Genomic DNA, 27,312 nt, shown 5'->3' with positions numbered 1-27,312 from the left:
CTATTATAATCACTCTGAAAACCTATTTATGTAAATTACCTGGGAGTGCCCGTTTGAATTTATCATCAGCTAATATGTGAATCACTTTAGTTTTACTATTTTCTTCTAGTTCTTACCACAAACGTAAAATATGATTTAAATCAGACATTTATGTTTTGTTATGAAACATACCTCTCAACCTCTTATTACAAGGAAGCTGGACGAAGCCTAAAATAATGGAGGAAATAAAGGCCCAAAATAGGGACATATTTTTAAATATTGTTCTTATAAAAGAATAGCAAATTTGTATTAGTATACATTTCTTTCTTTTTTTTTTTTAATTGTTTTATTCATTTAACATATGTACAGTATGTACACAGAAATGAAGAAGTTCAACATCACATACTGTTCTGCAGTTTATTTTGTTTATTTTACATTTGTTTACCAGGAACATCTGACTGGGATGAGGACCCATTTTTAGCAGAGGCCCAGGGAGGAAAGCTTCACATATGACAAATACATCAAAAGTTGTAGTTACAGCTGATATTTATACAATGTAAACAAGAGATATTTTACAGTGTAAAAAGAGAAGACAAAAACAAAGCTACAGAGATGCAGTGTTTACAGGTACTTAAAATAGTAATATAGGTAAGGTTTACATGAGTTTAAATGAGCTTGTAGTATTGCAGATAGCCAGAAAGTGAAGGATTAACATGAGCAAGTAATTTTATAACTGCTTAGTATGGACTAGTACAAGTACAAAGCCACAAGTCAGTTAAGAAACTCTTGAGAGCTTTTCAAAACTGATTGGTGTTAGATAATAGAGGAAGCAAATTCCAGGTTTTTGGTACTTGGGGGAATCACCAGCAGTGTTTGTGGATTTGGTCACCTGTAATAGTGATTTATTTGTTGAGTGTAGCCTGCAATTAGTAGAACAGGGTTGCAGAAGGTATAGTAAAGCTGGGTTTTTTTTCGGCCTAATATAGTAGTTTTTGTGCCATGGTTAATTGATTATAGGATAATAGTTGTGATAGTTCTAACCAGGATATTTTTTTAAGGTGTGACACTAGTGTGTCTGATGTGAACAGTCTATGGCAAATTTGACTATTTTGTTATAGCATGATGTTTATCGTGTTACACTGCTGCAGTCATTACACTTAGATTATCCTGCCGTTAGGCGGTTCCCCAGTCGGCCTGAGTTCCAAAGTCTTGATCCGGCATCGGTTGCTGTCGCCTCCTCCCTGACTTCAGGGGTATATAAGATGCAGCTGACACCATTTTCTTCAGTCTTTCTTGCTGCGCGGTGCCCGAAGCAAAAGCAGTTCGTAAGTGCCGTTCGGCCATCTCCTGAGATTTTCATTCTGAATCCAGAACTGAAGTCTTCTACAAAGCTAAGTACCCCATTGGGGAAACTTTTTCTTGCCTCAGACCGATGTCAGTAAAAGTTAATAACTGTATTTCTTGTGGGAAGCAAATACCTCATAAGGATTTCCATTCCAATTGTATCCCATGCCTAGGCCCAGACCACAATGTCCCTGGCTGTCGGTTTTGTGCTAGGTTTAACAAGCGCACTATTAAACGTCGGTTTGATTTTGCCCGACATTATTTTGGTAGAAAATTCAATTATACCATGCCGTCGGAACTTCCGACGACCGGAATACACAAAAAGCGCAAAGACAAGGATAGGCATCTGAGGCCCAAAACTGACGACGAAGCCTCTTCTAGGCCAGTCGCCGGTTCTCCGGTTTTCAGCGAGGCGCCTTCGCAGTCCCTAATGACCGCTTCTGTAGAACCACAGGCTGCCTCTGACTCCCACTTGGAGATGGCTGGGCCTTCGGACACACAAATTATTCAGCCTTCCGAGACTAACCTTTCAGAGGGATCCGGAGTAGCTGAGCAACCCACAGCTTCAGAGAGTGTCTTCAGACCTACTCAGTTAAGCATTAAACCCTCAGCTAAGTCTAAGCCTCCTTTAAAATCAAAGAAACAAATACAGCATTCTCCAGGGCAGGCCTCCATGCCTAAGAAACAAATGCTCAAAATGGCCGAAGACCTAATCACTGTGATCAGGGGGGTCCCCCCCCCCCATAAAAGGCCTAAACAGGATGCAGACTATGACTCATCCGACCAGGTTTCCATCTCTTCTGATTCATCCTCAGACCGAGGATACTCTTTACCCCCTTATGAGGATTCGGATGCTGAGGAATCAGTTCCATCAGCCTCACCGCCTGAGGACTACTCCTTTGGGGAAACCCTACATACCATGAGGGAGCATTTCCACTGGGAAGGCCAGGATTACTCAGAATCCAAGAAAAGGCTCAGAGACTTCCTTTTATTACCTCAACACAGACCCCTTGCTATCCCGCCAGTGTTAGATATTGTGGATGATGTGTATACTGAATCCAGCTTAAATCCGGATTCCGTACCTCCAGCCCCAGTTAAACCTGACAAATACTACAGAGTCCCTGACTCACATAAATTTCTGTATAAAAGCCCTGTAGCTGACCCTGAAACTATTTCTCAGGGACCCAAAGGAGTTAAGGCCTCATCAGCCAAGAATCCAGTTCCCTCTGACAGAGATTCCAGAGCATTAGACAGATGGGGAAAGAAAGTATATACTTCTGCAACTTTAGCAATGAGAGCCTTAAATTGCCAGTTTCACATGCTAAAATATCAGCAATTTTTACTGTCTCAGTTAAAACAAAAAATGCTACCCGAGTCAGATCCTCCTAATTTTAAAGAGATGTAGGATTTATTGCATGCAGCTGAACAAGTGGGAAAGCATACTTTACAATGTGGTTTTGATTCTCTAGAGGCCTCCTGCAGAGCAGCAGTTACAGGCTTTGTCATTAGAAGACATGCTTGGTTAAAAGAACATACGTTACCAGATCATGTTAAAGCAAACTTATTGGATGCACCTTTGCAGCAGGATGTTAAGGCAAAAGAGGTATTAAAGAAAATGGAGGATAAGGCAAAATCTATGCAAATGGTGAAGGATTTCTTACAGGTTCAGCCTCCTAGATTTAGCAGAAACTGGCCAACTAAGAATTGGTCCTTTCCAATTACAGACAGACCTCAAAGGGGAAGATACAGACGTCCAAGAGGTAGAGGTCAAACACAAGGTCCTTATAGGCCTCGACAATGGGTTGCATCAGGCCAGAAAGAAGGGGAAGACAGGCCCCAACCATATAAAAAGCAGCTCCAATGACTTCCCACTACAGCTGCCAAACAAATCCCTCTTGGCAGCCCCCTTGGGAAGAAAACTGGCACTCTTCTACCACAATTGACAAATGATCACCAAAGACAAATGGGTTCTCAACATTGTATTTCAAGGTTACAGGTTCCACTTTCACACTCTGCCAAGGTTAAAAGGAATGCCAAATCTGTCACCAAATCAATGGGCAGAGGCTCAAAAACAAATTACAGCACTCATGGATATGAGAGCTATTCAAAAGGTACCATCACAGGAGCAAGGACAAGGATTCTACTCAAGACTTTTTCTGGTACCCAGAAAGGACAAAACCTGGAGGCCCATTCTGGATCTTTCATCTCTAAACACTTACCTGGATGTTCCGAAATTCAAAATGTTGACATTACAGCAGCTTCTTCCCATGCTGGGCAAGAAAGCTTGGCTCGTGACTTTGGACCTCAAAGAGGCATACCTGCATGTCCCTAACAGACAAAACTGCAGAAGATACCTCAGATTCATAGCTGGTTCAATGCACTACCAATTCTCTGCACTGCCCTTTGGCTTATCTACTGTGCCCAGGGTCTTCACAAAGTGCCTGGCACCAGTAATTGCATTTTGCAGACAGAAAGGAATTCAAATTTATCCGTACCTGGGCGACTGCCTGATTCAAGCAGAGAGCAAGGACATTCTTGTAAAGCATCTGGCGTTTGTAAAAAAAGTTACTAAGTTGCCTGGGGTACACAGTAAACGAAAAGAAATCAAAACTAGTGCCCTCACAAGAGATTATATTCCTGGGTGCCAGCTTGAACACAATGGCCCAGATGGCTTATCTCACGCCAGACAAGCAAAGACAACTGACTCAATACTTTCAATTGATGGCATCAAAGACTCAACTCCCTGCAAGAAAAATTCTACAGGCCTTGGGTTACATGGCATCCTGCATACTACTAATTCCATATGCCAAACTGCATATGAGGAAACTACAATGGTACCTAAAGACTGTATGGATCTCAACACTGTCAAAGTTTGGAAACAGTTATGCCACTAATCTCATGCCTTCAACAGGAGTTTCAATGGTGGGCTCAAGCTTGTCACCTCAACAAGGGACAATCTTTTACACAACCCACAGCCAGGCAAACACTGACAACAGATAGCATCGGATTACGCCTGGGGGGCACACATGGCAGGCAAATGTATTCAGGGCACGTGGCCCGCAGAACAAAAGCATCTTCACATCAATCAAAAAGAGATGCTAGCTGTACAAAATGCCCTTATAGCTTTCAAGGTCCTGCTGCATCCAGGACAACTACTAATAAGACAGACAACACCACAGTTATGTGGTACATAAACAAGCAAGGGGGCACTCACTCCTACCCCCTATGCAGACAAGCCATGACCTTGTGGAACACAACTATAAATCTTCAAGTTCATCTGCAAGCACAATTCCTGCCAGGAGAGAAACACACTGGCAGACGACTTAAGCAGAAACATCATGGATCCCCACGAATTGGAATTAAATCCACAAATATTCAGAATGATAACACAGAAATGGTGGAGCCCGGACATAGATCCGTTTGCATCCCCTATAAACTGCCAGCTACAAAAATTTCTGCACAAGGAGTTACCATCCACAAGCATGGAAAGTGGATGCCCTCTCATTCAGCTGGGAGAACCTGCAAGTATACGCTTTCCCACCACTACTCATAAAAGCCAGGCAAGAAGAGCCAAAGATGATCCTGATTGCACCAGACTGGCCACGCCAGCACTGGTATCCAATCTTAAGGAGCTTAGCACAAGAACCACCCTGGATTTTGCCTCAAATCCCACATCTGCTGACTCAGCACAACAATCAAATACTACACAGCCAGCTAAAGACCTTAAACCTAGCTGCATGGAAGATCCCTTAGTCAAGCAAGCAATGCCTCTCTCCAAAGCTGTTATGGATGTCATTCTGGAGGCCAGAAGGCCAAGTACCAGGAAAGCCTATTCGGATAAATGGAAGAGATTCTGTGCCTGGAACCAAGCTCACAGCCTTGACCCTCTTGTCCCAAACATTCCTCAGATACTACAATACTTAACTGAGATGCTGGACAAAGGCCTCTCCTTCTCATCCATCAAGATCCACGCCTCTGCCATCTCTGCTCATTACAACACGGATCCACCAATTTTCTCTAATCCTCTGTTAAAACAGTACTTCAGAGGGGCTAAAAACATAAGACAGCCTGTAGAGCACCTACTCCAACTTGGGACCTCAACTTTGTTTTGGAAAAATTAACTTTACCTCCTTTTGAGCCAGCTAACACAGCAGAATTAAAATGTATCTCTTGGAAAACTGCCCTTCTCCTGGCAATAACATCAGCATGAAGAGTTTCAAAATTACAGGCACTAATGGCAGTGGAACCTTTCCTCATTTTCCACCAGGACAGGTTGTACTAACCCTATGTTTATGCCAAAGGTGGTATCCAGTGTGGCGCTAAACCAAACTATTCACCTGCCAACTTTTTATCCTAAACCACAGAATAAAGGGGAGAGACTACTGCACTCTTTGGACATTCACAGGCAGTTACACTTCTAATTGGACAAAACCAAAGCTTTCAGAAAATCTGAGCAATTATTGGTAGCATATGCTGCAGGAGCACAGGGAAAAGCCATTTCAAAACAGACTATTTCAAAATGGATAGGACATTGCATACATTTCTGCTACACATACCATGGAAAACCTGTACCTAGCAGCATTAGATCTCACTCCACCAGTGCAACAGCCACTTCAACTGCCTACCTCAGGGGGGAGTACCTACCAAGGATATTTTGGAAGCAGCAACTTGGAGTTCTGTACATACCTTCACCAAGCATTACCATCTGCCTCTATACTCTAAATCCAGAGCTGGCTTCGCCACTGCAGTACTGCAGGGCCTTATAGCCACCCCTAATGCCTTATAGAACCAGCCACCCTACCTCAGCTTTGGGATTCTACCCAAGTGTAATGACTGCAGCAGTGTAACACGATGAACATAGTACAGTTTTGTACCTACCATAAATGTAGATGTTCGAGTGTATACACTGCTGCAGTCCAGGTTACCCTCCCTCCTTCCCCCCATTACTGGCTGGTACGTACCTATGTCTTCTACCCTTACTACCTATGGGGAGTATTTACTGGTAGCTGTAAGTTGTTTTTTGCTTTTCTTATGTATGTTTCATTAGCAATTGGAGTTGTCTACCTATTTGGAGGCACCTGACATCTGGGGCAAGAAAAACTGAAGAAAATGGCGTCGGCTGCATCTTATGTACCCCTGTCGCACTGACGTCAGGGAGGAGGCGACAGCAACCGATGCCGGACCAAGACTTTGGAACTCAGGCCGACTGGGGAACCGCCTGACGGCAGGATAACCCAAGTGTAATGACTGCAGCAGTGCATACACTTGAACATCTACATTTATGGTAGGTAAAAACTGTACTTTTCTAGTTTCTTTAAGGGTGTGGGACCCGAAGAGATAAAGATATCAGTAAACTTACAGGTGATAGGTAATTTTAATCATACTAAACTATTATACAAAAGGAAAGTCAATGAATGTTTATATTTTTCATGCTAAAATATATATACATATTTTGTATATCTAACAAAAGCTCTGAATTAATTTTATAATTCTGAGTGACAAAGAGAATGTTTTGCTATTTGTGTGGAATAAAAAAAAAATTTCAGTCCGTTGTATTAAAAGTTACAGTGTGCTTAATTCAAATCACATTCTCTCGTCCTGGGTTCAAACATATTAAAACATCTATTTTACTTTCTACCAAAATGGATGCACTGATTTAGCAATATAACGCTCACATTTCAGCTTTGACTCATGAAATTAGTTATTTCAGGTAGTCTTAGTGAATCTGATAACATACAATATGCAAAAAGCTTCAAAGTTCACATGACCAAGCTTCAAAATTCAACTTTCAAGATATTTTCAAATATTTGTATATGATTTTCTATGTAAATTATATGAGATCTTGTACATTTACATTTCTGCCATATGCAGGTGTATGATATATATATATATATATATATATATATATATATATATATATATATATATATATATTTCTTATAAGAAGTTTATTTTAATATATTTTTTGTCTTATTTGCCCACTGATATTCTATCTTATTTTGTATAACTTGTATTTCTGAATTCCCCCATCAAAGAGCTATTTAATTATCTCACTACTTGAAATTACAGTACATTTATATATTAAATTACTGATGCTCTTTTTTTATTAATCTTACATAGTAGATATTTAATTCCTTGTGCAATTGCATATTATTCATAAGATGTTTATTCTTCGTATTAATTCTAGTATTCTACACAATCTTGACTATATGTAATAGAATTTCTGTTTGTTCAATTTGAATGTGTGATTTTACCCATTGTGAAACGTTGTTCTGATGTAAGATTCACATCCTGACATTAGAATTTGATTACAGCATGTGAAAATGACAACTCATAGCACACAGCAGCTGCTAATTTCCTCTGTAAGTTTCTAATTTTTCTTAATTCTTTTAAACTGTTTTAATCAGTAACAAACATATAACTTTGCTTTTTCCATTACTATCAATGGTTAGAGTTAATAAGACTATATTTTAAGGTATTAACATTCAGCAAAATGTAAGCAAATTATGTCAGCAACAGCTCAATATAAAACATCACTATAGCTTTTGTTTGCCAGTTCTTCACTTCCTAATGAATGTTTTCTAAATGTTATTTTGAGTAGATGTCTCACATATATACTTGAAAAAAAAGGAAAGACAAAGAAAGTTCTTTTCTGTTTTCACAGACATTAGTGATGAACTTTGACCCAGATTTTCTTCAGAACAGCTTAAGGAGCAAGCAGGAAACAAGGCAAGCAAGACTCAAGCATTTTCAGACAACTGGAAAGTTACCAGTGCTGATGCTTATAATTTAATGACATTCTCTTGCAGGAGGTATTTGTTTAACATATTGAAATATATTTATAAGCTTAGTTAAATGAAACAGATTTCAAAGTAAATATAGTAAAACAGTAACACTAATTATTTATATTAAAAGTAAACAGTTAGCTGCCAACCAACCGAATGAACACTCCGTTACTAAAGATCAAATATGTAAAATGATAACAGTAATAGAAGCGGAGTGAAACAGGTAGTCTCCTCAAGTTAAAAATACGTTTTTATTTACAGGTGGTAAGCGCTTTCGCTTACAAAGCTTCTTCAGATCAATATAACATCCACATTAAAAATCAGCTGTTTATATACTAGTTCAAAATGTTCAAACCAATCAGATAGCCAACTCAATAAACCATTTAAAGGTACACTCTATATACTTAGCTACGAGGTACATATTAAAACTCAATCCACATATCTGTAGCTGGCCCTAAAGAATACATATATGCATATTCATAAAACAACTTATGCTTTCTAAATATATAAAAATGTATATATATAATATGTAAGAATATAAAAAAATCAGTATTATAAATATAACAAAATATATAGAAAAAAACAATTTATTATAGTAAATATAACCTACTTGAGATGACTAATATAATATGTTCATATATTGGGAGAATAAACTACTTAAATATCTTCTGTTCTTTACTGCCTAATATTCCGACGTTTTCTCAATAATGGTTTTATGGAGGCCCTTTCATTAAGCCCCTTGCCTCTATCAGCTCTTAGGATAATAATTCAGTTATTCTCCCTGATGAATAATGATAAGATGAATAATTTAACTGAATACCTAAAATTCACCATGGAGAGTTCCAGTTCAAAAATAGATTTTTTAGATCTATATATAGAGAAGTTATCAGATGGGTTAATTAATACAGAAGTATATCGTAAGCCATGCTATCGCAATGCCCTATTGATGAGATCCAGCATGTACCCCACATATGTGTTTAAGAACATCATTAAGGGTCAGGGCATGAGGGCATCAAGATTAAACCCCTCAGAAGTTGGATTCTCAGAGGAATTGAATAACTTGAAAGATTTTTAGACAGAGGTTATAGGGAACATGAAATAAGTGAGTATCTGAGTGATGTTCCCATATTATGCCATGATACAGCAGCACCTTATTTTGGTCCTGCTGTGCCTGGTAGACAAATGAAAACCCTGTTGTATATCCTCTAGTTAAAGTTCCAGCATTTTATACTTCCGACAGCAGAGAAATTAGGGACATTATTTGTAAAAACTGGTCAATCCTACAAGAAGATGAGGACCTCAAAAGGATTGTTGGTGAACAACCACATTTCCTATATAGGAATAAGAAGAATCTTAAGAGAATACTTTGCTATCCACATAACAGTAAGGATGGGTTGGGTGATGGATGTACTAGGCCATGTGGACAGTGTAATTTTTGTACAGTGCCAAATAATTTGCTTTGTTCTTTGCTAACCAGGGTTTCTATTAGCTTATGTTAGATAAAACAAGCTTGAAGTTCAGCATTTTCTTTACACCAGTAGGAAGATATAGAGCTCTTGGGATGGATAGTGTTGCCAGTATTATTGATGACTTCCTGGTACAGAGGGAAAGTAAGCCAGAAATGTAGTCTGGTATTAGTCAGGCTACTAAACAGATTGAGGCGTTATAATCGGCATTATAATCTGAAGCAGAACAGAAATAAGTGTCAGATTTGTGTGACTAGTCTAAATTATATGGGATTTTTCTTAACGTTAGCATTGCTTACTTTTAAAAATATCCCCAGGCTTGAATGCCAGATACTGAAAAACATGAGAACCAGAATTCATTTGCAGCCATCAGAAGATAAATCAGTCTTCATGAGATTTCTAGGAATTATACAATATTTGTCTTAATTTCATGCTAAATATATTAGACATTGCTATGCCTTTAATAAAGCTTCTAGAGCATGATCATGAGTAGGAATGCAATGGGACAAGAGTTTCAAGACACTGAAGAAGTATGTGACTGAAGCAATGATTCTGAAGTTCAATTTTTTAAATATTTTGCTAAAATCATGTCATTATAAACTGGGTTCTTCTGCATCTCACTCCACTGGCTGCTTTTGTTTGTTAGTTGATCTTATATGTCCTTTGCACTGTTGCTGTATATGTGTATATATATATATATATATATATATATATATATATATATATATATATATATATATATATACATATGTAAAACTTAACTCACTGTTGACTGCATTCAGATCCTTATGTATTGAAGATTCATTTACATGACATTGTTTTCATGCATTATTGTGTTATTTGTTTTTATACTTGCTTTATCCTATACAGTATCATGGAGCAACCAGAGCCGCTTCTGTTAAGCAGTGAGTATAGTATGGAACCAGCTCTTGATGAGACATAATTTCATTTATTCCATTGAAGGAAGCACACATGCACATGTATACAGGCACACACCATGCATGCCTATGGGTAATTTGTAGGTTTGCCTTTTTCACATTTTGGCGCATTTTTTTTGGAAGCCATAGGAAGCTGCAGACCTGACAAAAACCCAGGCACGTTGAGTACATGTAAACCTCCATGCAGAAAGCATCCCTGCCAGGTGCTAAGCGAGAAACCAAGTGATTTGAGACAGCAGTACTGCTACATCACCACACCGCCTGTATTTGTGTTAAATAAACTGATATAAAGCAGTTTACTTATGGTTACTTCAGGTTGTCAAGATTAACCAATTGTAGACTGCGAAGAAGCGTGGTGAGAAGGAATTGTTTTTTATAGCCACAGTAACAGTAATCTACAGTTGCTTATTATTAGAAAGGTGCTTAAGTATACACTTGGGTTTGCTGCATAGAATGCACTGTGAGGTGCTTCATTGTCATATTAAAGACTTATGCTTAGTTTCACAGATTAGGAAGAAGTAGTTTTCCTCTGTTCCTGACTGTTTTTTTTTTCCCTAGACAAACGTGTGGAGAAGTGGACTTTGATGCAGTCTCCTTTGCCAACTCTAGCAATAAGCACCCTGTATTTACTTTTTGTGTGGTTGGGCCCCAAATGGATGCGTAATAGAGAGCCCTTCCAGCTGCGTCCATGGTTAATTGGCTACAACTTTGGGATGGTCATACTGAACTTCTACATCTTTAAAGAGGTTGGTTTACTTTATAATGGTATATGTGGTAAAACAAGAGCTGAGGTCTTATTGCTATAATTCAGAACTACATGAAGGATGTTTAAGATATTTGTCTGTTGGAAAATAATGATTTAAGCTTTTGATTTTCTACAGCACTGAATAAAGGGGATCATTTTACATTGATACTAACACTGCATACAGCTGAGTAACTTAGATTATTTTTAATTTTACCATATAAAACAGTAAACACAATTTTCTTGAACAAAGGCCTTGTTTTACCGGCTGTCCAGATTTGCTGCTAAATATGTGAATTGGTGTCATTATCAGAACTATGTTATACATCTCAAGTATTTTCATATCTATCCCTCTGTCATTGTTTATGCAAAAGAATCTTCAGTGAGGCCATCCAGACGCAGAAGAGGATGCTGTGTAATGGAACCCTGTCCCTACTTCTCTGTGGCTATCCCTTCTTGGCCAGATACCCCTGCTGCTGAGCCACCACATGAAGTTGTTGTAGTGGCCCCTTAGCCTTTGTAAAACAAAAGTCTTAGCCAGGAAATAAGAGGTGGCTGTGGTTCTGGTATTGCCTGAGAGCATTTATAAGTTGACATGCGTTGCTGATGAAGTACATAGAGTTATATTTCAGGGTCCTGTGGAGTTTTATCTGCATATGGCTCTTAAGAGGTTGCAAAAATGGATACTAACATCATTGTCAGAGGTACGACTGAATTGTAAACCACTTCACAAGAAGCCCTCAGGTATAAACAGTTGCTAACATCAAGCCGTATCTGCCATGTGATGTATTTCTTTTCTATTTGTTTTTTTTCCACCCTCTGTATTATCTACTCCCTCCCATCACTAGTTGCCATTTCTCTATATGTGTGCCTCCAGTGTGAGGGCCCCTTTATCACTTTTCCCTTGTAACATCTCTGCTACCTATGTCCCATATGCTTGAATCTGCCCATTTCACCTAACTGTGCTTCATTCTTTATATGTAAAAAAAAGTTATGTTCCACCAAATGTATGCTGCTTCACTGATATGTACTCCTTTACACTTCTTCCTGCTTCATACCTTATACGTTTCACCCATTGCTTCATATTACCCATTGACATTGCCCTATATTTCCCGTTTTCTTCCACTGTGTTCCCACTGTGAGGTTTATTTATTATGTTTGTTGACTGAGGTAGTGGACTGATCCCAAATCGGCCCATTTCAACCACTTCCAGGGAAGATACTGTTTACATAGATACTATATGAGAAAGATACAGTAGTACAGTACAATAAAATATAATATATACAATGCTAAAGTCGGCTGTGTTTACAGATGCCAGAAAATGCATATTTATGAAGGTAATTGTTTTCATTTGTTTCCATCTTGTGCACAGTAGCAAAATAGGGTTGACTACAAGAACAATGTATTGTTTTTTAAAGTATCATATAACACATCATTGCTAGAATCTATTTTTAGTTTTACTGTAGAATACTTTTTGTAACACAATAGCACATCATTGCTAGAATATACTTTTAGTTTTACAGTAATAATTTGTTTCTAACATAAGGTGTAAGTATCTTTAATGAGAAACAAAGGAGTATATATTAAAAGATTAAAGTATATTTGTTAAAGAAATGAAAGTCTCTCCTCATTTTGTCTTGTGAAGATTCAGTGTAACTTGACTTATACATTAGAAATCATAATTCATAAAATACATTAATAAGTACCTAAAATTTACAGCTAGCGGTTACATGGTCCATTTGTTACCTTGTTTAAATTTATCTAGACTTGCCATAATACTGCCTGGAGGAGGAAACATTTATTCTTGGTTGGTTCTGAGTTAGCATATGTTAGTATTCTTGTTCACAAACCTCAGCATCACTTTTATAGCTGAATTGCAGATTTAGCCTTAATGTGTCCATTCCACGGTTTCTGAAGCTGCTAGATCAGTTTTATCCAACAGAATGCCCCAGTTTAAATTATGTTGAGGAGGATATTGCCATTTTCAGCAAGGTGTAAAGAAAACATTTCTTTCTGTGGAGACAGGTTTTTATATTAATGAGTAATAATTTCCTAAACCACCCAAGATCACTTATGGCATATAAGTAGTGTTTAGCTATAGGATATGCAGAGTTCACATCTCCACTGTGTTTACTGAACAAATCAAACAATAAGGAAATGATTGCTAAACTGGAGAAATAAAAATGGCTTCAAAAATAAACCACAGAGTGTAATTACATCATTCCAAGGGAAGCCTCATAAAACTTAAATGTAGGAAAGCCATGAAGTTATTTAAATCTCTCATAGTGAATTATGGAATGTACCGTATCTCTGTCTCTTTGTTACAGGATGGGGAAATTAGTGCAAATGTTGTGATGAAACAAGAAAGGCCTTTTTACTTCTTTTTCCATCAAGAACATAGAATTGTTAATTTTATGATTTCCAGTTTGCTACAGGTGCAGTTTTTTTTTAACAGGTATATACACAATTTGCAATGAGATAATGCGGCTTTTCATGAAACTTCGGTAGCTCTTCTCCAGTGCCCCACTTCCTGCCATAGCATTACTCCATCTTGATAAAGGTGTTTTTCATTGTGGTTGGTTTATAGTGGTTTGGAGTAATATAACGTTGGAGTACTCAGAAACATTTAGAGAACAAGAAGTAACTTGATGAGCTGCACTGAGCAGGGAAGAGGCAAATGTGAGTGTTCATGGTGCGGAGATGGTTGCATAATAGCATGCAAATGAGTGGCATCATGCTAATGAGAGTCAGCATGTATTCAAATAATGAAATCAAATGTGGTTGAGCAACTCAGAGATTTATAAACCCAATGCTAAGAGCCCTAATGCATACCTGTTCTGAACATCTGAATTTCTTGGTGTCCAGGAGCTTCATTCATGCTGTTATGCTAGTAGTAGCAGCATTGTTAACTGATCAGCATGTGTCAGTGTCTGCCCTCAGAGCTTGTGCTGTAAATGCTGCACATTATTGCCCTTCATGTTGTAGGTAGGTCCAGTAGTAGTTAACATGCCATTACTATCAGGACAATGTCAAATGCTGAGTGGACAAAGACAGCATGTGGGAGTTAGTAAACGTGTTGCCCACACATGGAATCAAGAACAATGCATTGATTGCCTGTTCCACCAAACACAAAGGTTTGTGTAGCATTAAAAATCTTTGCTGCAGGGACCTTTCAGTAAGAGGCACTTGAAAGTTTGCAGGCATCAGTCTTATGAATCCTATATCAACTCTTTGAGATGCTGCAACATATAAAGGAACATATATGATTTCCATGAACAGCAGAAGAGAGGGCCAGCAACTTGCTGGCATTTTACAACATAGTTAATTTCCCCAAGGGCTAGGGGGCCAATGACTTCACCCATATTATCAGTAAGGCCCCACATGCTCCACATGGTGTCTGGCACGTCAACCAGAAGGGCTGCCAGTCCATCAATTGTCATGTTGTGTGCAGTTTATTATGTACAGTGTTGTCTGTGCACCTCACAGGAAGTTCTTATAATTACAACATCTGCCACAGGTGCGACCTCTACCATCAGTTCTTAGGGAGTAACTCCCCACAGGGTCAGCTGTTTGATAGGTGTACAAAGTGCAAGGTGTGTAGGCCACAGTTTATATTTACCAGCATACCAGTTATAATGGTGCCCACTGCTGTGCATTGCAGGTGTTGCTGGATATGCTTTGGAACTATGAATGATGAACCCCATGAGAAACCACAAGATCATGGTTAAGATGGCATACAACACTGTGCTTTTACAAACATGGAATGTAGTATAGCACATGTTTGATTCCTGAAGGGATGCTTCTGCCATTTGCATACATTTGGTGGTACACTGTACCACACACCTGATACCTGGTATCAGATATTCGTAGTATGCACCATGTTACATAATATAGTATCAGTACGCAAGAAGCTACACCATGGGAGCATCATGGTATTGCCCGGGAGACTTGATGAAGCAGTAGAGGAAGACTGAGGCACAGAGTTGCCTAGGGAGCCAGTTGTAGCAGCCCCAAGTGCAAGACAGGGACAGGCACAATACATTGTGGCAGTGGCAAAAAGGTGGCATCTGGTCCACAACCGTGGGAGATGATAAAGATATCACAGAATAAATCTGCTGGGGTTCCTGTTACCTGATCGAAAGTATAAAACTTCGAACACCATAAGATCGAAGTTGTATGTTTGAAGGTTTATAATTTCAAACACAAAAAAAAAAAAAAAAACAGACAGAAAATAACTGTCGTAAGCAGGGGGGGCCCCTGCACCCCCCCCACACCCCCTGCACTTTAAATATACCAACTCCAAGATTGCACTACACTGTGGAAAGGGAATATGCCCCTGCTTACAACAGTTATTGAGCTGTTTTTGTTTTTATTTTGTTTTTTTGTTTTTTTATTCGAATTGCTGAAACTTCGAACACTTGTGCTTGATGTTTTCAGGTTCGAAGTTTCAGCAGTTCGATAACACGATTGGAACCCAATCTGATGCATGCATTATCACACTACACACTATGCATTACAGCACAGTGATTGACCATGATATGCATAAGACATTACCTTACCCACAGAGGCTAGAGGGTGGACAGAGCACAATCATCATTTGCTCAAGAGGCGGCACATTGACAAGTGTCAGCAGTGCTGACCTGTAGGTAGTGATCATGATAAATGGAAAAAGTAGCCACTCAGGCAAGTAGCAGGTTGGGGTAGGGCACTCAAGGATTACATCCTGCAGCAAAGTAGCCACTCATGCAGGTACCAGGTTGGGATAGGGCAGTCAAGGATCACATCCTGCAGCGGCAAAGTGGTGCTACTATGTTGCAAATGTTGACCTGGAGTATCATGTGGCCCTGCAGTGTTAGGGATTGATGCATTCTGTGCTAAGGATGGGATTGCACTTTGGGAGCATGTACAGGAATTCTGATGTTGCAGTCAATGTTCTGAATCAGTAGATGGCTGGCTTCCATTACCCCAGCAATGTACATGACTAGGTGTGGCAGTCCATTGGTCCACAGGGGATAGGGAGGTGTTGAACTTTGCGAATCAGAACATGCAGCTTGGGGAGGCATCCCAGGGCAGATGCTGGTGATCATAATTGGCCCTGCCAATCAGATTGACAATGCCCAGATGCAGTGGCTGCCATTTCCACAGATGACAGTGATGCAGTCTCCTGACCAGTGTGTGCTGTCTGTGTAGGCTCAGCGTGTGGCCATCCACAGTAGTAAGGAAATCCTTGTATGTGGCACATCTTGTAAGTAAAGGCATTGCATCTAGATATGTTGTAAATCCATTATACTCGGCCCTCATCAGACCAATAATTGAGTACAATGCTCGCTTTTGCATGTACCTCACCAGACACCTGCAACAGTTGGAGATACCACAGAGGTTTCTCACCAAGAATTTACAAGGTACACAAAACAAGTCTTATGCTTAAAGACTGAAAGCCCTGTCACTGTATTCTGTCTCCTGCAGGTTACTAAGGGGTGACCTGTGCCTGGCTTACACGGCAGTCTCTGACCCAGCCCTGCTGGAAATGCTGCACATTTGTAAATCAGACTGCATGCAGGTTACTCACTCCAGGGATCTTAACCTAGCCTTTGACATGAACAGGTCATGCTGGAGAGGGAGATGCATCTCCCAGTCACTGCCACTTCTCTGGAGCAAGCTTCCAGTTCACATGAAACAGAGCCCCTCCCCGATTCTCTTCAAATGCAGCCTAGATCAATGGATGGGTGACCACAGATTCACTCCTAGGGTGGTGCCCATGTCCCTCCTGGACAGAGGAAGTCAGTATTAACTATAATACACCCTTACCTCTGCTAACTTCACTCACCTAACCAACAACAACTGGGGCAATGGGGGATAAATATGGCTAGGCTTATAAGGGTTCTAGGGCTATTAACCTAGCAACCTTTTATAAACCTATGAACCATCTGGACACTTCTGCATTTGGAATGTCCTGCAGGAGCACAATGGAGGGCAGTTACCACCTACCTCATGGGTACACAGATGACTGCCATTTGGGCTGTCAGTGACCTGAGCATGCAATACTGCTCCAAGTCCTTATATGCCAAGTCAGTCTTCATGTACTGTAGGTCTTCTTGCAGTCCATCCAGTTGCTATATGTCCACATACGTGCCATGCAGCACATTTACCATTTCTACCATGGTATGTTTAGTGGCTGTCTCTGCTTGTATCAGTGACCTGCACATCTGATGCTTTATGCTAAGTTTTGTGTCCAGGTTAGAGAAAGAGCAGGAGTCATGGCAGTATCAGTTACCAGCATGCCTGTACCCTGCAATGGATGCATGCACATCAGCGTTATTGTGGCTGACAGCTGTATGTGTTGGGAACTTCCACTTAGCCTGTGCAGGGCTCACACTGACAAAATCTTCAGCACTAAACACAGGTGATGTGGGTGGTTTGACTTACCCCTCCATTGTCACCTTTTACGTAGGCAGTGTGTGCATGCTTTCCAGTATTAGCCTTATGAAATATGCTACTGTATCATCTGACTGTGCTGCATTCACATTGCCATCTTTGTCACTAGCAGATGACTTGCTGACATCAGGCTTGTGCTCCCCTGTTGTGCTTGACCTTTCATCAGTAAAACCTCTGAAAGTGCTTAATGATAACATAACTGTGGCAGTGCCAGAATATATGCTTTACTTCCCCCAACCCGTGATGGGAATATTGGTATATGTGAATACCATAAGGGTTCATACATGTATTTATGATGCAGGTTTTGCATTTGTAGTCATACTGCACCTGGAAGACAGATATGCATAAATGTGCTGAATAAGTCCTTCTCACATGCAGGTTACTGTATAAAAAAGAGGTGTACTTCTTGTTACTGTCTTGATTCATTCCTACAAATACTGGGGCAGTCATTATCAGCCCAGCTTCCACATTCAAGCTGTTGTTAGGAATGAGGGTTTGCTCACCCACCCCTTGAGAGGGCTATGAGGAACTCTTCCTCCTCTGTAAATCACCTCTTTGTTGGTGGACTTGTCCCTGGCAATGTCTTGTATCTTGGCCTTGGCATGCAGTATCATATTGGTGACCATGTAATGCAACTGTACTAGTATCCAATTATGGCCAGCCACAGCACTGATATCCTGCAACGCTTCATGCCACACCAGTCCTGGAGTGCCTTGTCAGTTTTAACTTTGATCAGGATCCACATGCATTGAGTGCACGTGGTCTGCAGCAGTACTGCTATCTTCTGGTTGGTGAAGTTTTCCAGGCATTGGCACTCTCTTGGAACCATGACAGGACATGCTTAACTGTAGGATACACATTTTGATCAGTGTGTTTGTATATGATGATTCTTGTCTGATCCATTGACTGAGTCTGTCCTCAAGCTAATGGGATGTATGCACACAGTGCTCACGCATGGTGTTTGAGAAGCTCATAGCTCTAGGAGTCTGTGCTTATACATTTGGCAGAGCAAGGTTGGTGCCTGTTAGTGCATGCCATTTGTTGTGCTAATGTGCAGCTGTGTACATTTTCACTGCTTGTGAAGACCAAGAGAATGGATATAGCCTCTTCTTATGCTAGATTTAGTAGGGTCCCTTCCTGATACAACCTGCTGCACAATGATGATCAGGAGCACATACAAGGCCATTGTAATGGCCAGTTATATAAGGTTAATACCAAGCACTAATTTCCAGTGGGGGTGAGTGATGCCACTGGTATCTCTAACTCTGTAAGCAGTGCGGGTTTCACTATAGCAACCTGCAAAGGTTCCATCCCTTACCTGCTGCACCAGTGGGAGGCAAAAGTAATGGAGACTATGCCGGCATTTTACAGTAAAGGCTGTATAAACATTTTGTTTGTTTGTTTCTGGGTGCTGTCTGTTTTCCTACCACTGCTGGCACACTTTGTACTGAATTGTCCCTACTTTTATGCATTGCCTGAGAGGGGAGAGAGAGAGTGATACTTAAGCAGAAAGACGTGTCTAAGGGGGTTTAAGAGATTGTCCTTGTAGTGGGATATGAATACTGTGGCGATGCCTGTTCTGTGCAGATAAAATTATTTTGTAACAGATGTATGTGCTAATGTGTTTTGTTTATTCTAACCTAGTATTTGATGTACCATTAGATGTCCTTCCATTTCACTGTTGCAGTATTCATTACACTAGGGATCCTCTGCCAAGGGCTGCCTGATGTCCAGCCAGTATAACAAAATCTTTAGGTTGCTTTAAAGTATAAAGTACATCACACATATGCTATTTGCATAGCATGAGGGGTTTCATGTCATCCAAGAAGGGTAAATGCCAGTGTGGGAGACAGATTCCCCATAAAGACCATCACAAGCAGTGCCTGTTTTGCCTTGGTGTTTCCCATGACCATTTGTCCTGTTCAGTTTGTCAGCTTTTGTGTTTGGCATTGTATGTAAAGAATCAGCGTCTTATATTGTTAGCTAAAGACCCTATGGAAGTAGATTCCCACTTTGAGGGGCAGCCATCTGGGCAGATGAAGGCCAAGAAATCTAGGCCAGATTCTTCTGCTGTACAGCCTGTGCCAGATGTCCCTCCCAAGGCGAGTGAAAGCCTAGAGGTTCATCTGGCTTCATTGTTGGATTCTTCAGCTGTGACCGTGTTGGAGGCCAGCAGGGATCTGACCTTAGGCACGTCCTTGAAGGCCTTGTAGATGTCTACAATGGGCGTTCAGGGGGAACTGTGGATTATTATTTCCAAGGGGCCTAGGGGGTTTTCCTCAAATTTTAGTCAGAGAAGAGATCCGTACTACCGTTATTGAATGCCATCTGGGCTCAGAGCCTTCTGTATTTCATAAGGCAACCGTCCCTTTAAAGAAAAAAGCAGAAAACTAAGCATATTGCTTCATCTCCTAAGGACCTACAGAATGAATGGCAAAGTTTCACTCAGTGGTTGTTTAATGCTTTGATGGCATTAAAACGTTCTCAGGGTGTTTCTGTTCTACCTCTTCCTTGGTCCTCTACTCCCCTTAAAAGATCCAGGGAACAGGATTCCTCTGAGGAAGACGCAGATACAGATGAGGAATCCCTTGCCTACTCCTCTCAGATTTCTTCTCCTTTAGATTATGGATCTGAGGAAGAGGACTCTACTAGTCCTGATACTCCTTTTGAGGAAATTTCTTTTGGGGACACAATTTCTAGGATGATGTTTTTTTTTTTTTTTTTTTTAAACGCGATTGTGCTCAGGTTTCTGATCTGCAGAAAAGGTATTATGAGCTCCTGCAGATGGACTCTCCCACACCTTCTGCTGTACCTCATGTTCTGGCTGCATTGTTGGATGCCTTTTTTAATGCTTCTAAAGCTCCTGTCTCCCAAACTCTTGCTCCTAAGAAACCTGATAGGTTTTATTGGGAGCCTGAGGACTGTACATTTCTCTATAAGTGCCCTTCTGCTGACCGTTTGGTGTCTGTGGCTTCTGACAAGCCATTTCAGTTGTTTCCTTCCCAAAGTTATTGCCTTCTAACAAATATAGCAGAACTATGGAAAGGTTAGGGAAAAAAGTTTACACATCTGCTACTTTAGCTTTTAAGGCTGTCAGTTATCAGACTCAAATGTCCAAGCACACATTGGCTCTTCTTTCCCAGGCCTTTCCTTTCCTTGTTAGGGACCTCCTTCCAGGTGGCTCATCATTCCATCAAGTATAGTTATGATGCAGCAGATGCTTCCTCTCGGTCTGCTGCCTTTGGGTCTGTGATGAAGAGATGTTCCTGGCTCTGGCTTCAACATTTGCCTGATGATATTAAGGCTAGGTTGATGGATGCTCCTCATTATAATAAACATTTGTTTGGTGAAGCTGCTGTTGATTTGTTTAAGTCCCTTCAAGATAAGGGCAAGGCTTTATGGGAACTTAAAGATGTTTTTGTTTCTCTTGTACCTAAGTGTCAGAGAAATTATCCCAATAAGCCAGCCTTTGTTCGTAGGCAATCTTGCCTTCCTCCCAAGGGCAAGAAAGGTGGGAAGTGGGCTTCTGCTAAAGCTACTCAGATGTTTGTTCCCCAGAAGTTTCATTTTCCTGATATACCAAGTGCTGTCTGACTGTCCTGTTCTTCCCAGCCACATTCCTCTTTCTGTTTGCCTTTCTATCTCTTCCTGTTTGATTAAAGATTACTCAAGACTCCTGGGTACTGTCTATTATCTGTATAAGGGTAATTCATGGTCTGAAAATCTCTTCCCCCTTTATGGGAATTCCTCACCCCCCCACCCCCAGGAACAGCTGTTCTTTTTTCTAGGGGTGCTTTAGGATCTCTTGACTCAAGGTACTATTCAAGAAGTTCCAGTTTCCCAAAGGGGTGGAGGTTTTACTCCAGAATGTTCCTAGTACCCAGGAAACAGGGTACTTGGAGACCAGTTTTAGAACTCTCTCATCTAAATGCTTTTCTGAAGGTTCCCTCTTTTCAAATGGTTCCCTTCAGACTTTGTTCCCTATTTTGCTTTTCAGGCTTACCTGGTGTTTCTGGATCTGAAGGATGTTTATCTCCATATCCCAATTTGCCTTTTCAGGAAATTTTCATGTTTCTCTGTTGCTTCCTGGCATTTTCAGTTCTGCGCTTTGCCCTTTGCCCTTTCTACTGCCCCGAGGGTATTCACCAAATGCATCACTCCTGTAATTGCTTTTTTTGCAGGCTAAGGGAGGATCCAAGTCTTTCCCTACTTGGATGACCTCCTGTTTCATGCATCCTCTCCAGAGGTCTTGTTACAAAATCTTCACTTCGCAGTCTCCCTTCTGCTGAGCCTGAGGTTCACTATAAATCTCAAAAAGTCCTTTCTGACTACTTCTCAGGATCATGTCTTTGTGGGGTGCAGGATCCAGACTGTCCCCATGCTGGCATCCCTGCCTCTTCCCAAGGCCTCAACTCTCATTTCCTTTTTTCATTCCCGTCTTCTTGTGCCCTCTATAACAGCAAGGGAATTTCTGAGAGCTCTGGGGTTCATGGCTTCCTTTATTCCTGTGCTCCCTTTTGTCAAACTCCACATGAGAAAACTTCAGTGGTTTCTAAAGTCAGTTTGGCTTCAGCATTCTCATCCCCTCAATTTCTTAGTTCCTCTTCTCCCATTTCTCAATTAGGAACTTCAGTGGTGGATTCAGCAGTTGACTATCAGTCCAGGGCTTCCTTGTCATCCTCCTCTTCCCTTTTAGGAGCTGTTTACAAATGCTTCATATGTAGGATGGGGAACAGCTTTCAGCTCCCTAAATTTGCAGGGGGTTACCTTTTCAATGGAAAGACCTTTTCAATGGAAAGACCACATCAGTTTCAAGGAGATGAGAGCTCTTCTGCTGGCTTTTCAGGCCTTTACCCTCTTTTCTCCCCAAGACCTCCCAAGGTTTTTACAGACAATACCACATTGATGTGGTATGTCAAAAAATGGGTGGAGGGTCTTATCATCTTTGCCATTTGGTACTCCTAGTGTGGAAATTAACGGTCCGGTTCTAAGAGACTCTTCAGGCATTGTACATTCCTTCAGGTCAGAACATTGTGGCAAAGTCTCTGAGCAGGTTAATAACAAAATGCCATGAATGGATGCTTCACAGGGATGTGTTTCTGGACATTGTCCACCACTGGGGTACTCCTCAAATGGATCTTTTTGCCTCCCCTCAGAACAGACAACTTCCTCTGTTTTGTGCCAAAGTCCCAGGTCCTCTGGTATGGAAGGTGGACACCCTCTCTTTTTCTTGGAAGGGGATGTTTCTTTATACTTTCCCTCCCCTTCCCCTCATTCCAAAAGTCCTGTTCAAATAGAACAAGATGCTCCCAAAATCTTGTTGGTGACTCCTTTTTGGCCGAGACAGCACTGGTTCCCTCTTGTTCTGCATTTTGCCAAAGGCAGTCATCACAAGTTACCTCACAGGGTTGACCTGCTTACATAAGACAAGTGATCTCTCATCCATCCCCACCTGCCCATTCTTCAACTAACATTGTAGGTGATAGGATTTTGATTCCACATAGACACCTTTTTTCTGAGGACGTGCTTAGGGTCCTGCAGGAAGCCAGGAAACCCTCTATTAGGAAATCTTACTTATCCAAATGGAGGAGTTTTAAAGTTTGGTGTCTTTCTTGTAACCTGGATCCTCTTTCTGTGGATATTCCTTTGGTTCTGTCTTAACCTATGTGAATTGCTCAATGCAGGGTTGGCTTATTCTTTTGTTAAGGCCCACTTATCAGCTATTTCTGCTTGTCTGCCTTTGTTACTCCTTTAAGATTGTAGATTTGAAGGTAAACAATTCCTCAAAGGTGTTCTTCATATTAGGTCTCCCAGGAAGCCTGTTCGTCCTACCTGGGATCTTAATTTTGTTTTAGAGAAATTGACCCAGACTGTTTTTGAGCCTGCAACCTCAGCTTCATTCCAGCATTGCTCTTGGAAGACTTTACTTCTCTTAGCCCTTACTTTTGCCAGATGGGTGTCTGAGCTTCAAGCTCTTATAACTTGTCCTCCATTTTTGGTGTTTCATAAGGACAGGGTGTCCATTTGTACTAATCCTTCTTTTATGCCTAAGGTGGTGAATGAGTTGCCTCTTAATCAGTCTGTTCATTTTTCCACTTTTTTCTTTTCTCTACAATCTGCCAGTGAGAAGGTGCTGCACACATTGGATGTGCATAGACAACTCAGATTTTATTTGGATAAGATTAAGACTGTTTGTAAATTTGATCAGCTGTTTGTTTCCTTTCATCCTAGGTCCTTAGGATTGGCTGTGTCCAAGCAAACTGTTTCTTCTTGGATTTCTAATGCCATTTATTTATGTTATTCCTTTCACAGTAGGAACCTTCTTTCTTCTATTAAGGCTCATTCTGCTAGAGCTGTGGCTTCTTCTGGTGCTTTTTTCAAGGGTTTGGATACTAACTCCCTGAACTTCTGTGCATACATTTAACAAGCACTACAAGTTGTATGGAATTTCCAGAGCTAGAGCTGGTTTTGCTAGGGCCATCCTCCATGGCTTCCTGGTGAGCTGTGCTGGTCCTTCCTCCTCCATTTCTTCTTCCTGAGCGTTTACACTGTCCCTAGTGTAATGAATACTGCAACAGTGAAATGGAAGGACATAGTACAGTTGTGTAAAATCTTACCACAACGGTAGATGTTCTTCTCATCACTGATGCAGTATTCACTCAGTCTTTCCATCCCCTGGTCCATTTCTCTTCTGGATGGACTGATTACCTTTCTTTTCCTTTTCTTGGACTGGTATTCCTACTGGGGATCTCAATTTTGAGGGTTGTACGTCCAGACTTTAACTTTATACAAGGAGCATACATGTGACTTATGGTGTACCTTAAAGCAGCCTTAAGGCATTGGTATACTGGCTAGACGTCGGGCCACCCTTGACAGAGGATCGACCCCTAGTGTAATGAATACTGCAACAGTGAAGAGAAGGACATCTACTGTTATGGTAAGATTTTACACAACTGTACTTTCTGTGAAGGAACAGGAAATCAAATAGGGCTGGATCTTCCATGGGATGAAAGGCTGGACGTAGGTCTCCACTGAGGAGTCTGTAAAAGACTGAGTACAGAGAAAAGGCTGCCAATCTCTCCTGATAACTAAGATTAGCTATCCTATCTGTGTCATACCTGGTTTCCCATTCTGCACATACCCATCTGGTCATGTTCCCTTGGGCATCATGATGCTAAGTGATACTTGATATCCACCAAGATGTAAATTCTGTATGCTCCTGTGTAAGCTGGGCCATCTGCTGCTGAGCCATACCCTCAATGATCTCTGCTCTCCATGACCAGTACAGTCGCTTCAGACTGGAGGCCTACCATACGTGTGGAATGAGGGACTGTTTGTTTTTATTTCTGTGTACACTTTGTTGACTGGGTTAGTCCCACTATGCCAGTGCCCTCTTTTCAAAGCAGAGCCGAGTTGGTATTCATATTAACTAGGGGAAATTTGGACAGGGCACATGAGAACTCCCTTCTGCTTTTCAATAAATGATGCAGGATCTTGTACATCCATCTGAGCTACCAAAAACTCAGGCAAGTGGAGCCTTGGTTTAGCATCTCATACGGGACGGCACAGTCAGGAGTGTGGCAACCCCTTATGCGACTCTGCAGTGTTAGTGTTAGAAAATTAATCCAACTACCTAGTGTGGGAATAAAACCCACAGTCTTCTGCATCAAAGGCAAGCACGCTCCATGTTGAGCTACTGACACTGATATTGTCAATGGTAATGAGAAAGCAGAGAGGAAATGCAAGGCATCTGGCTGGAGAGGGCTCACAACATCATTTATGCTGGAGCAGGCTTTTAACTTTACCCTAACTGTCCTGCAGTGTGCTGGACTATTTGATGTGAGTGGGCATGCAGTAATACCATGAAGGAGTAGTCTCCACCTTCATGGTTATGCACGCTTTAAGTACCCACCAACTTCACCTATTAGCTGCTGACATTGTCAGGTGTTCATCTCCATCAGAATGTAAAACCTTTACCATGTATCTAGCATATCCCAAAGCCCTTCACTCTGAGAGAGGTCAGTAGGCAATACTTATTTCATTTCTCCCCTTTCATTGACCACGCTGGCATCTGAACTGCTAATCAAACTGGGGTCACTTGGGTCACAGTCAGGACTTCATCCCTCTATGCCATGGAGTAGAAAACATCCACTAAGAAAGTGCATAGGTTTTGTTTTTGTTTACACTTCATGTATGTTTTCTCCTAATAGTGCATTTCCCCTTTTCTGTGGTGTATTTTCTTTTTACATAGCCTCTTGCATGCTATACCTTATTGCACATCCTTTCTTTCTACTTTCATATATGTACTGCAGGTTCACCTATGCATTGAGGTTCCTAATTGCTGTACACCACTTGTGAAAAAAAAAAACATGTATTTTTGTCAATAAAGATACAGAAAATATATGAAATGTGAAGAGTTGAACAAAAACTGTATTTTTTTTCAGAGAAGTGACAAAGATGCGTAATTGCAAAAGTTGCACAAAACATAGCTACTGATCCCCTACACAAACTTTCTAGTTGTTCATGCAACTTTAGTTTGGATTCAAAATTTTCATGTAGGAAGGGAAGTTATTTACTGAGTATTCTTAATTGTAACCACAGTCCGAGACACCCATCTGGAGATTTTTCAAGTGGTGAGACTCTTCTTGAAAAGTTCATTGGGGCCGTGCAGTTAATTTAATATTTGCTTTTCACTTGGAGCATTTAGTGGAGTTTATGGACTGGGAGTAGTGAAGAAACCTTTTGATAGACTGCAGATGAGAAGAGAGACACCCTGCTGCCCAGAGTGACTGTGTACATGTTTTGCTTGTCTTTTGCAGCTGTTGGCTGTCTTAAAAGTCAGCGGTAGATGCCATGTAGTTATCTTTGGTAAGTTGTAGTAGATGGAAAGGCTAGCTCATAGTCAGAGCTTTTCTAATGTGTAGATGTGCATAGGCAATTAAGATGCTATTTGGACCAAAGTCAGTCAGAAAAGATCCGTAGTTGGTTGTTTCCTAGATCCTGAAAAGATTGCATACCAAAATATGTAATACCACTCTCACTGTCTCTCTCCCTCACTAGATGGCTGTCATAGTGTTACAAAATTAGTTTTTTTTTGGGGGGGGGGGGGTGGGCTGGATACTGACAGATTGACAACACTTTTTGTCAGCTCTCTTATCTAAGTTATATTCCTGACAGAAAATTTAAAAAAAGGAGACTCCTGAACTTCTTAAACTTAACCAGTGACTTCTACTATAGTCTTTGGAAGTGTTCATTGGATTATTTTGTTTAAATTCTACGATTTTTCTGTCAAATTTCAAGCAGAAATGGCTCAGATTTCTTCACAGAATGAGTTATCAAAACAACACTTCACAGGACCAGACAATGAGGAGGGAACTACAGACTTTATTATCTACCATGCAGGATTTATCTTAAAAGTTTGACAAAATGGATAAAAAACTTGACTCTTTTAAAGAAAAATGCACAAACAAATGGAGCAGTTACAAGAATTAATAATGCAACATAAGACACAGATTACTGACATAGAAGAAACATTAAATGACATGGAAGGCAGACTCATGGAACAATAACATCAGCTTGAGTCTCTCTCAAAACCAAATACAAATTAGATGACCTAGAAAATA

The 27,312-nt window shown here is 40.7% G+C and overlaps 1 protein-coding gene across 2 annotated transcripts in view; it reads left to right on the top strand.

The window, feature by feature from the left end:
- ELOVL4 (ELOVL fatty acid elongase 4) overlaps positions 1-27,312 on the top strand; it is a 771,086-nt gene that overhangs the window by 231,297 nt on the left and 512,477 nt on the right. For both annotated transcript variants that reach the window (XM_044073739.1, XM_044073746.1), the window contains exon 3: positions 11,071-11,258. In XM_044073739.1, coding sequence (XP_043929674.1) covers positions 11,071-11,258 — 188 coding nt within the window. The remainder of the gene's footprint in view (positions 1-11,070; positions 11,259-27,312) is intronic.

The sequence above is a fragment of the Protopterus annectens genome, chromosome 1.part1 (genome assembly GCF_019279795.1).
Source record: "Protopterus annectens isolate FY-2018-M chromosome 1.part1, PAN1.0, whole genome shotgun sequence".
Lineage (NCBI taxonomy): Eukaryota > Metazoa > Chordata > Ceratodontiformes > Protopteridae > Protopterus > Protopterus annectens.
The sequence above is the reverse complement of the archived record's forward strand: the minus strand, read 5'-3'. Positions and strand labels throughout refer to the sequence as shown.